The sequence below is a fragment of the Acipenser ruthenus genome, chromosome 4 (assembly GCF_902713425.1).
Source record: "Acipenser ruthenus chromosome 4, fAciRut3.2 maternal haplotype, whole genome shotgun sequence".
In the NCBI taxonomy this organism is placed as follows: domain Eukaryota; kingdom Metazoa; phylum Chordata; class Actinopteri; order Acipenseriformes; family Acipenseridae; genus Acipenser; species Acipenser ruthenus.
In genome coordinates, this window is record NC_081192.1 from 69,608,688 (window position 1) to 69,621,580 (window position 12,893).

The following is a 12,893-nucleotide window of genomic DNA, read 5'->3' on the forward strand; positions in this document are numbered from 1 at the left end:
TACTACTTACATGTTTCACTTATTACCATAACATGTTTTCAATAAGCCCTTAAATATATCAGTAATTTGTATGTTAAAACAGCTTTTCAGTCCCTGTCATGAAAATAAAGACATATTTTTACTGACCATTTTGAATTTGGTTTGTTGTGCATTGTTGTTATAACAACTGCAGCACTATAGCACTCCTGTTATGTAGTTGGTCTTCACTATGGGTCTTTGTTATGCTGCTGTATTTGAAGGTGAACCTTTATTGCTTAAGAGAAGTGGATGAAATCTAGATATTGATGGTGAAATGTAACCATTATGGGTTGCACAGAACTTTCCTTTAATGAAGCAATGCATTGCACAGCTCTCACTACCAGAAGCAGAAGTTAAGAAATTGTTTAGAGGAAGTGGGCTACCCAGAAAACATTTAACAGTAAATGTACTTGCTTAGAAACTGCAAGGTGACACTAGAGGTTATGATGAAGAGCACTGCAGACAACCTAGATGCCGTTATGCATGAGGAATCTGAAGATGTCTTTTATGAAGGTACAGTGACCTGTGTATACTGCAATGTAGAATACACTGATACAAAATAGCAGTGGGTTAAGGTTTATTTTAATATTTGAATACTGAGCATTGCTTACACTTTATTATTTAAACACAAGCATTTTTTAAACTGTGTCCTTGACAGCATAAGAACAGCCTTACAGTACATACCGGTACATTAATGTGAAGTAGAAAAAGGTTTGGCTTCATTGAATACAAAACAAATTGTTGTCAAAATGCTGTCTATTTGACTAGGGTTCTTATAGTTTTAACTTTAAAGATGATGTTATGCATTAAGCAAGAAGAATTGCCTTAGAGAGTGACTAGACTCGTGTTACATGAGAATGTGTGTGTAGGTTACACATGGACATGCATGAAAAAGTGGGGGTCCCACTACACTGTCTTATTGGCATAGGTATAATTGCTTTGTTAAAGGGTTGTAGATTATTTGGACCTTTATGGGGTTTGTAGCTGTTTGCTTTGTCTAGAGACCTACATTTTAAGACACAGTGTACTATGTAATATTTTTGAGTGTGCAGAATCTACAGATCTTGCAGAAAAGCAATAATCTACAGTATGCAATGCAACTGATCTGGGCTAACTGTACCTTTGAATAAAGGATTTCTAAATTGATTGCATATAGTTTGCATAGTAATTCTCAGTTTGTAGAAGGTTATCATTTAGCTCTTTATCATGCTTTCCATATGTTTATACTTTGAATACTTTGCTTCACTATGTATTTTCCCATGCTTTACTATTATCTCTGATTTACTAAGCTTGCTTTTGCTTTACTTCACTTTCCATGATGTATCTGTGTAATTTATTAAGGTAATGCAGCTAAGCCTGTATGAATAAGCATATTTTACATGTAATGTATTATGTTGTTGTAAATGATTTCATTCATTTACATTTGAAATTTTAAACAGTTCAGAGAATTTTATAAGTGTGGCATTTAAACTTCAAAGCTGATGCTTTGGCAGTATCTATAAAGGTTTACTGTGGTCATATGCTGATCATACGTGTTATATCATGCATTCACCATAGTTTACCATCATTTATCATGTTTTTTTTTTTTTAATTAGCTTTGTAATAGTTACTTTTTCTTTACCAGTCTTGACATGAAGCATAATTGGACTATCATATGTTTTATGCACATGATGAGGTCTGTACACAGGATAAGATTATTTTAACAGATTCTTGCCTTTTCTTAGAATCTGTTGGTTGTGACCACCTGTGAATCATTTTTTTAGTTTGTTTGTTAAAGATGTTACAGCCGATAGGAAGTACCAAGATGTTTTTGATAGCACTAATTGGGTGTGGTGCATCAATACCACAGAGAAGAGGAAACAACTTTGGGCTCAGCTGTTGTTTTCCTGTGCAGGAAGCAAAACCATCACCAGTTGGTGGTCAAAATGAAATCGCTTATGAGAGAAACATATTTTGTACTATTGCTGTTTTTGTCTTCTTCTCTACATACTACCCTTTTGTACATGGGTGGGGTGTTGGGTGTTTTTTTTATGTAAAGAACCCATTCTTGGAGATATCAATTTTGGGTGTACCTATATAGCAAATTTCAGTAAATAGGTGGCACTGGGCATGTATCTTGACATTTTCTAAGTGCTTTACTCAGATTTTATGATTGACTGTTTAAGTTATATATGAACAACTCTTATACTGTTGGTAAGGCCAGTAGGTCAGCCACTTGCAGTGTCTAGTGAATGATCTTTAATTACATTATTACTATACCCCTTCTTTGTTTTACAATTAAGAAGCAACAATTTGTCACATAATCATTCCAGGCAACAGTAATTATATTTGCCATGTGTGCCAAGGTGGACCAAGTGTTGACTGCTAATGACTATTTTATAGTCAGTGGAAAGGGACTGACCATTGGTGGCTGCTTGAGACAGATGGCAACTGTTACTATCTGTTAAGAGTACATGAAAGAAAAAAATGAATGATGACTGTAATTCATAACAAAAGAATGTGTTAAAAAAAGTTATGGTTTAAGCTTGAAGCCACAAAAATTAGGAAATTCCTTACACAAAATTACAATTAAATTAACTTCAATGGTGCGGCTTGATCGATAAAATTCAGGAAATGCCACACTACCCATATCTCCACTGCAGGTTATCCAGGTTGGACTTTTCACATAGATACCGAGATGTGATGGGCAGGGTAGCATTCAATGATGGAAAACAGTTTAATTACTGTTTAATTAAATGTTAATTCATGTTTACTTATTTGTTTAGTTTTTATACTGCACCTGGAGAGTATTGTTTTTACTGTAAAGTAAAACTATAAACATGTAGAATAAGACTGCTTACCCACATGTTTTTATACACATAGGTATACATTTGATGTTTACAATAATGACGTATAGAATATCTTTGATTACTCTCATTTGGTTGAAGGGGCTACATCCTATCTGCTTCGAAAGTCTTATGCACAAAAAACACACTAAAAATGCACACTACTTTTTAAAAAACACTACTTTTAGAAGACACTATTTGTTTTTTTCGTCTTTGGTCATCTTCAAAGATGTAGGAGGAGAGAGAGAGAGAGAGAGAGAGAGAGAGAGAGAGAGAGAGAGAGAGAGAGAGAGAGAGAGAGAGAGAGAGAGAGAGAGAGAGAGAGAGGAGAGAGAGAGAGAGAGAGAGAGAGAGAGAGAGAGAGAGAGAGAGAGAGAGAGAGAGAGAGAGACTGACATTGAAGCACATTGAGGTATGGTAAAGCGTATTCATTAACATGGTAAACCAGGGTAAATGATTGTTAATGCATGATATTACCAAGGAAAAAACATGGTAAAAGTGAAAAAAAACATGGTAAACTTGCATAAGGATGACTGCACGCAATGTCTATCTTCATTAATTGCAAGTCTTACAAATAAAAACATCTACATAGTCTACACATCTACATCTACATATAATTTCATTTAGAATAGTATTTGTAATTCAACCCAAAAATAAATACAGTAACAAGATGAATGTTTATAGGCTGTTTGTATTTTGTCGTTATTAGCTTATAGTAGCTTTGATAAAAAATAAAAAGGGGGGGGGGGGGGGGGGGGGGTAAGCAGTCAAGCAATATCTTTACAAGAGGCAGGATTCAGTTTCTAAAATCCATTTATCTCACATTTCTTGCTCAGGCACATCTTGCAGTTTCCTCTGGAAACAAGATATGTTGTGAGGTTGCGAACGGGAGGTTTAATGTACTGGTACTATTTTTTTTAAAGCTGTACTGTGCCCATCTTATGTAATTTAAGTAATAATAATAATAATAATAATAATAATAATAATAATAATAATAATAATAAAGAAGACAGAAAGGCAGTCCAGTATCAGACACTGAAACCTAAAAAAAGATATTTCAATCCTGCTTGAGGAAATGAATATTTTGTTTTTGAACATCCAGAGATGGTAACATGGAATGAATGAGGTATGGTCAGATAATGAAGCAATTCAATTCAAAGCAGAGATCATGCCGAGATATGGTGTAAAAAGATGACAAAAATATTAAACATGTCTGCAGCAGAAAAGGAGATGTTTGTAAGAGAAGCAAAATAAAACAGGTTCGGTGTATGTTGGTGTTTGTAAACTTCGACCAAAAAGACGCACAGAATGATCTTCGTGTTGCCAGCACTACCTACAGTTTGGCAAAAGCTATTACGATTTACAACAGGTATCGTCTTTAAAGAAATTTCCCAATTCCAGTGCCTTCCAAAGATTGCACTGTAGTGAATAAACTGTTACCATAAGCAATTAGAAATTTGGCGACTGCCTTTTCAGCAAAACCCTGAAATCACTGTTTGTGCACAGAATGTGTGATGAAAGCACGGACAAAAGTGACACAAGTCAACTTATTGTTTTACCATCGTTTCATAAATGTTGAAGCAGGTTCGCTCTGAGATTTTGAACCTAACAGAAATATGTGGACGCTGTAATGCAGAAAATCTGCAGACATATTCAGTTGTTTGGAAAATGAAAAACATAATGATCTAGTACAGAAAATGGTGTGGTTTAAATCGGACAGTGCACCAGTAATGCTAGCACAGCATTATGAGGTATATTTATTTTATATTATAATTAAATGTGCATATATATGATCATGTCCATTAGTGAGGTCAGTATTTTGTAAGGTGTCCGTCATATAACATGCCGGGAATTGCCTGTGTCCAAAAAACAGGAGATTCATGGCAAATAAGGGAGAGTTGACAGGTTTGGTAGATTTATCCTTTTTTTCAGTTAATTGATTATTACAAGCATCTTATTAAACAGGCAGTTAAGAATGTATTGGCAAGAAATGGAAATGCACTACTTCCTGATGTGGTATTAAATGACACATTCATTTAAGATTACCTTTTACTTTTTATAATTTTACATATAAATATGACATACTGACATGCTTTGGCAAAATATATTGGTTGTATAATTGAGTACTCCATCAGAATCTGAACTTGTACGTACCTATGAAACAGTCGTACATATGTTTGTTACACTTACATTTTTACATTGTGTAGATATATTGTGTATATACATCCCTGTTTTATTCCTGCTGAAACATGGAAATGCCCTTCAACAACATCTTGCATACCACAGATACCAAGAGGGAAATTCTATGGCAGCCCTGAAAACTAAATGATACAATAAAAAGTATTTTTTGAGGTGCAAGACATTTAGAGACACTGAGAGAGATCCTTTTTCTTGTTGATGTGCCAATGGGTGATATTCAGAAAGGAAGAGATATTTTGTTATTATGAAGCCAATGCAGCATAAAAAAAGCACCTGGTTTCCTATGGGCCTGGGATAAATCGAGTCTTGTTCAGTTCACCTCCAGGAAATGAATCATAATGCATACTTTTGAACACATTTGTGCAGCAAGAAATGTTCAGATGTTGACAAGTAAAAGTGCATCTTAAAATCAGAAAGAGGTACATTTTTGTGATGTCTGGATTACTGAACCTGATCTACGTTTTATGGAAAAAAACTAGACACAAACAACTCGGAATATAAAAGTATGGGCTTGTACGTGTCTGGTTTGTAACATAACCAGTCCAGAGCTTTATTTTAGACACATTTTAAAACTTTTGATTCAAAATTATATATTTTGTCAACATGCAAATGTGCCATCAGTGTTGTCTGCTGCTTTGTATTATGGTATAGAAGAGGACCTCAGTTTTTGCTACACCACACCTTTAAAATGCTGATTCTAGTTCTCATCTGGTTATAGTAGTTTACTAAATTCTTGATATATTATGTTACTGTCTTGCAACCAGTTTCACAAATAGGACACAGTTTTGCATGGGAGGACAAGCTCCACACCTAATGAAACCCCCTTTTGAGATTTATGATTATGTTTCTAAAACTGGAACTAAATGGGACCTTCCTTTAATTTTTAAATAAATTATGTGTGGAACTGTGGTGTTAAATGTGAATAATTCTTGGTTCAATTATGTTCAAAGCTAAAGGTTTCTTCATTGCCTGGCTGCTTTTCACTTTCCCTCCCTAAGTTCTGGCAACTGCCCATGACATTTGTAGAAAAGTTATAAAAAGTACAAAAAATCTTTTGACTTACTGCAGGAAGCAATGTATATGTTGGTTAAGAGATGGTCAGTCATTTCTGGGGTTTTATTTGAAGGAGCAGGAATGCCTAAGAAAACAGCTGCTGGAAGCCAAGACTCTGAGCCAGCAGTAGCTGAACAGCAGCTGCCTCTAACTCTTCTCCGACAGCAGTTGAAGCAGAGTGAAGCTGCCTTCAGTGTAACTCTTGTCTTCCTTGCCACTGTGGATCTTTAACAGTAAGACCCGCCCACATGGTGTGGGGTGACAGCTGATTGGCTTATTTCTCAAAGGAAACTAATCCTAATGTGGGTTGCACATGATTTCTGTTAGTTGCTCTCAGTCTGGTCTTGGCATTATCTATCATGGAGCAATATTGAATAGCTACTTGTGAAAAAGCAGCAGCAAGGGTTTTTTTCTGGCTTTTACTGTCAACACTACATGATAAATGAAGATTCTTGTGAGAGGAAAAGGCTTGCTCACACAGTAGATGGAAGGGTGCAGCTAGCTAGCAGACCAGCTGTACTGGCACACTGAATGTGCTCTTACTTTTGAGGTGAGTAATGCAGGGTATTTAAATTACAATTAACAAAGACTATGTATAAAGTATTAGTCTTTGGTGATTAATGTAAAGTTATAAAGAATGTAAACTGAACTATTGCTGAATGGGATGAAGACCTAAAAATATTGAATTCATTTTTGCTGTGTTTTTTTTTTTTTAATGTGGTAAGGTGCTGACCCACTTGTGATGTTATGATCTGGTGTTTATGATTTTAAAGTAGATTGTGTAAAAGTATATTTCATAGTGCATGAATTGTCGTATTAACGAAGCTATACATTTCAGTCTTCTGTTACTATAAAGCAACACTGAAAGAAAGCTTTATTATATAGCTTCTGTGTTGCTGTACATTTGCCCTTCTATAGCAGGCTTGTTCAGTCTTGTGGGATCAACGCAGAACCCTAGGTTGACGTCTGGGGGTTAAAATTCATATTAAAACAACTGGTTTATTGGTATGTGGCAGGAGAGTGGACCTCAAACAAGCGCTTGCACAAATAGTTTTTCATTGAATACTGTCCATTTGATATATAACATTTTTGAGGCATATCTATTTTATTTTAAATTAAGTTTACTATTTTTGGGTTTCCTTTTTGTTTTAATCATTTTGCTTCTCGGCTTCTGAAGGGAAGTGATTCAGTTGACTTCTGACAGCAATAGAGAAAGTACCAATGATGTGACATTTCTGTTGACATCTTCTGTCACTTTTGGTGACAGAATCTTTTGCCCACCCTAGTGTTCATGAGAAAACAATCATACACCACAAGAGACAGAGTCACCTGTACAAATTAACTTCCTATAAAGACGCTTTACTTGATGAGAAGACAATACAGAAACCTATTTTCCAATATTCGTACGTTTTTTTCTATCAGAATGTCTCTGTCACACTGGAAAATGGCATGTGCCTATTGTAGTTTTCTATGCACAGGGCGACACTAGTGGTAAAATATCTGTAATGTTTAGGAATCAGGTTATTTTATTGCTGAGAGGGACTTAATGATTAATATGTAATACATTTATAATTTGAATGAGCAATTCATATTTTTGTTTGCATTAAATACATTGTATTTATTTATTTATTTATTACATTTATATAGTGCTTTTCATACAAAGTATCACAAAGCACTGTACAGTACATTTAAAAAAAACATTTACACTTACACAACATAATACATTTGTATAAAGGTCCCCAGGCATGTCACACACACAACTGCTACATATTAAATAGCATATTAACAGTATATAAAAAAGATATAATAATAATAATGTTAAAAATGCAGAAATGTTTAAGTTACATTAAACAGCTTCAGCTGCTTCAGTTACAGCTTCCCTGACAAAAGTAGGGAGGGCATTCCATAATTTAGGGGCTCTAGGGCTCTAGGAATAACCAGTAGCCCCATATTCTGTGATCTAAGAGTGCGATTTGGATGATACAGGGTCAGTAACTACTGCAAATAACTAGGTGCTAATCCGTTTAGGGCTTTATAGGTTATCAGCAAAATCTTAAAATCTATTCTATACTGCACAGGGAGCCAGTGTAAGGAGGCTAAAATAGGGGTAATATGTTCACTTTTCATGCTTTAGTCAAAATTCTAGCGGCAGTGTCCTGAATGAGCTGTAAGCGAGACACCACACCTTTTGGGATAACAGAGAGAAATGCATTACAGTAATCAATTCTAGATGAAACAAAGGCATGCATTAGTCTCTCGGCATCAGATACAGAAATAATTGGTCTAAATTTGTCTACATTTCTCAAATAGTAAAAGATACTTTTGTAACTTCCCTAATATGAGCCTCAAATGAGTGATCAGGATCAGAGATGACCCCCACATTTCTCATTTCTAGTTTAAGATTTAATGAGCGATTACTAGGGTCGAGTTCATGTAATTCCACATTTTTCAGCTGGTTATGAGAGCCCACTAGCATTAAATAATTCTGAGACCTCCAACACTTGATGTCTACAAGACAAGCAGTAAGTAACCCCAGTAGAAGTATGTCTGAAGTGATATCCTCTATGTTATGGCAGTACATTATTGCACCCCTTGCGAAATTGCACTGATAGATTATAAGGTCATGTGATATAGACCTACAGAGGCTTTGTTTCACTAAATTAAATTATTTTGGTCATTTTCAGTTCACAGACTGCTGGAAGCGGACAGACTTGCCATAATAGGACTGTTTGCTCAGTATAAAATTAGCTGACCTATTATCATAAAGTTCAGCGGTTTCAGAACAATTATAACTGAATACAGTTTAAAATGTGGGTAGTTATAGCACTATGACACTTGATCCCCTATCCTCATTGATATGTCTGCACAGTACATTTCCAAACAGTAATGGACAGTTTTCATTGTGATGAATTATACTGCATTCTATGTTCAGTGTTTCAGTAGCTGATAATGCATTGCACATGCATTACAGCAGTAATATAATGAATTCCTTACTTTATGTATTCAACTTTGTAGTTTTATTGTTTGTCGAAACAAAATAACAAAACAAGATGCAGTCTTCAAGCTAAAGGGAATATGGGAACATCTCACTACAGTTAGTCAGCAATAATAACTCGGCTCTTTGTTTTACTTGGGAAGACCCCCATAGAGTCTGGTTGTGTGGGGCAGCTATTATGTTCCTTACAAAACTAAGAAGTTTAAAATACTAGTTATTCCAAAAACAAGAGATGAAAAAACAAACAGGTTCCTATCATGACTCTAGCTGTTCTATAATTTAGTTTCTTTAAAAAAGCATCCATTTGAAGGGTGTCACATAACCCTTTGAACCTATTCATTTTAGAAATAGTAGCCTATCCTATTATTAAAGGCACTAGCTATAGAGATCAATACTGCTTTAAAAGGGGGGTTAATTCTAGGCAGCTCCTCCAGATAAACAACCTGACTACCAGGCAGTAAAACACAGCAGTCCAGTTAATTTTTAAATGAATTTGGAAACCCTACTTTAGCCATTTATTTTCAACACCTCTTTAATATAAGAAAGTATCGGCAGGTAAAAAAAAATAGCTTATAAAACTAATACAAGCAAGTCCACAGATGAAAACAATATTTCAGCTATCCTATTTTTTCTTCTTTTTTGTTTTAAAATGTACGCTACCATTTAATGTAGCTTGGAGCCAAAGAGAAGCTTAAAATGCGTGAAGGAGGAGGGAGGCTTACAATTACTGTGTGCATAATGAGAAGGCTCTTGAAACTGCCCAAGCTGTGAAAAGCCTGTGTTTGCATGACAGAATGAGGCAAGCTTTCTGAATTGTTTAGAAAGTGCAGTTTTAGAACCCCCTACATTACTTGGTTTAGAAAGATGAGATAACCATCACTGTGATATATCATGGAAAACATTTCCAAAGAATTACTTTGAACCGTGTTAGTTTAGCATTAGATTTGCTTGTATCGTGTCTAGTATACAAGCAAATGTCCACTATGTCCAGTATATGAACAATGTTGGTCAGGTATTACCAACAGTCAGTGGCGTAACTTTGGTTTCAAAAGTATGTGCGTGTATTATTATTATTTTTATTATTATTATTAGTTCCTTCATATTTTTGTTTGCATTAAATACATATGGCTGTGTATCTGAAAAGAAATTGTGTATAGCATCTGGAATCTCAACTGTCTGTCCTAATTTTGGGGTTGGTATTTGTTTGGTGGATTGGATTACACACATGCATTAATGTCATGAAGCAAAGAAACCTTAATGCAATGCGCAGTTGATAGCCCCGGGGTCAGATGAGAGAAATGGACTAAACTGGTGAATGCCACGTGCTAGGCCAGTGTCAGCATTCTTGCCTTAACAAAAACTATGTCAGCGGCCGAATAGCTATTTACCGTACCGTCATTCCTATTAAACAGCTTCAGTTGAGGGAGTGTTTTGCTAATCCACAGACCAGCTGCATCAGCCTGCCTGGAATAACAGTAATGCCAGCCTTCAGAGTAATGTTTAAAATACAAGTAACCCTTACCCAATGATCTTCAGTTGAAATGCATTGGTTCCGTACCAAGGGGTAGTGGTAGTACAAGGGCACCTACAATAATGACTGCCATTAATAGAATGGTACCAAAGTGGTACCATTTTTATACATAATTTTGACATGCCAGTGTTAGCATGAATTAGGTGAAACAATTCAAATTGGTAATCCATTGCAGGACTGTAGAATACAAGTACCAGTGGGCTACTGTATCAGGACTTGTGTGCAACATTTGTTCCAAATAAATTGTGTTGCTGTTGTTGCTATTGAGTTTGCTAGGCTTTCTTCACAGTAATACACTAATGTTATATAGCTGAGGATTATTATAAGCAAATCCACAGATGAAAACAATATTTCAGCTATCCTATTTTTTTCTTCTTTTTTTGTTTTAAAATGTACATTACCATTTAATGTAGCTTGGAGCCAAAGAGAAGCTTAAAATGCGTGAAGGAAGAGGGAGGCTTACAATTACTGTGTGCATAATGAGAAGGCTCTTGAAACTGCCCAAGCTGTGAAAAGCCTGTGTTTGCATCAAGTCTTCAGTCAATGCAGTTGATTTTTAAGGCATGACAGAATGAGGCAAGCTTTCTGAATTGTTTAGAAAGTGCAGTTTTCGAACCCCCTACATTACTTGGTTTAGAAAGATGAGATAACCATCACTGTGATATATCATGGAAAACATTTCCAAAGAATTACTTTGAACCGTGTTAGTTTAGCATTAGATTTGCTTGTATCGTGTCCAGTATACAAGCAAATGTCCACTATGTCCAGTATATGAACAATGTTGGTCAGGTATTACCAACAGTCAGTGGCGTAACTTTGGTTTCAAAAGTATGTGCGTGTGTTCGGGTGGGGGAAATCTAATTCTGTAAACCATAAACACACAATTGCAGTTCCAAGGGATAGCTAACTGCTCAGACTTGATACCACTGTATTACCTTTACTGTTTACAATTTGCTTAGCTTTTTTGAAGCAGTTATTATTATTATTATTATCAGGGTCATAGCCAGCCATGAAAAATCACAGAGGCACCCATGCACCCCCCCCCCCCCCCCCCCCCTATATAAAATATTTTGAAGAGCACAGAGGCTATAGATATCAGCACAGCTTGGAAGCCAGAATGAGAAGGTGTCGTGAATACCGTGAATACATACTGCCATAATGAATGTAGACAGAACCAACGCAGTCGTGATGATAATGTAAACACAGAACAGTGCGGGGCGTACACAGACACTGTGAAGCCAAGAGAAGTATGGCAGAGCCCACCAAACAAGCACATATAAATGAAAACAAACTAAGGGAACCGCTCCTATCAAATTTTCTCACATCCAAAGCACAGAAAAATGTAACAATGTAAGCAAAAGCCTGGCGATTCATAGGGAAGCACAGACTACAGAAATGAAAACGACAAGTGGGGTCTGCAGCACTGCGAGACAATATGCAAACGCAAAAAACAGACAGAGAATGAGTGTTCGACCCAGGGCTTAACTAGGGGGTTCATTGATAGATTGGCTTGATTAACTAAGGAGGAGCCCCTGCACCATTTATTTCATTAACCATTTCTATATGACACAGAGTTGCTCTGTGCATGTGGATTACTTGGCCCATTTCTTAGTCCAACCTTATAATAGAAATGTTGTTCTATATAACAGATCCTAGATTGTCTACGGTTACCATGGGAGTATAATTTATATAGATATGAAAATTATTCTGTTGTGGAAACTGATGTAGGCAGAATCTAATTTCGATCACATGCTTGCAGGCCTTAAACAGTTGCTAAGCTGCTCTTGAAGCTGGCTTCTATTATTTTAGCTAGATTTTTTTATACAATTCATCCTATTTATGTCTATTCCCCTGATAACCCAGTTCTTGGCAGCCAAGCACATTTAGCCAAATGCTAGAAAAGATTCAAACCTGCGCCTTACAATAAGAACGGATGTAACTGGCACATCTTATTTTCTAAGGGCATTCGCAGACCCAGGGGGCTAACACATCCACGAACCCCATGCTGGGAGTTTAAATGCAGGGATTTCAGCATTCTCATGTTTACTGAGGGGCAGACAGGGATTGTGCTGGAAATCAGAAATTGGGCCTGATTACAACCGTGATGACCCAGTTTGTTCTGAGATTAGCAAGAGCATCCGCAGATGCACTCTCATCAGGATGCTACAAGTAGAAAAGTAAATATTAACCTTAGAATATTACTGTTATTATCATCAGATAAACCGGGGAACCTGTTTTGTAGTAAAAGGTGTTATGAATGAAGTGCTCTTAA

The 12,893-nt window shown here is 36.1% G+C and overlaps 1 protein-coding gene across 4 annotated transcripts in view; it reads left to right on the forward strand.

The window, feature by feature from the left end:
• The first annotated feature begins 404 nt into the window (after positions 1-404).
• ripor2 (RHO family interacting cell polarization regulator 2) overlaps positions 405-12,893 on the forward strand; it is a 55,372-nt gene continuing 42,883 nt past the window's right edge. For 2 of the 4 annotated variants that reach the window (XM_034000054.3, XM_034000055.3), the window contains exon 1: positions 405-531. In XM_034000054.3, coding sequence (XP_033855945.2) covers positions 423-531 — 109 coding nt within the window. In that variant the 5' untranslated portion in view covers positions 405-422. Of the gene's footprint in view, positions 532-6,434; positions 6,646-12,893 lie in introns of those variants that run through there. The other 2 variants (XM_034000058.3, XM_034000056.3) reach the window with 2 other exon arrangements.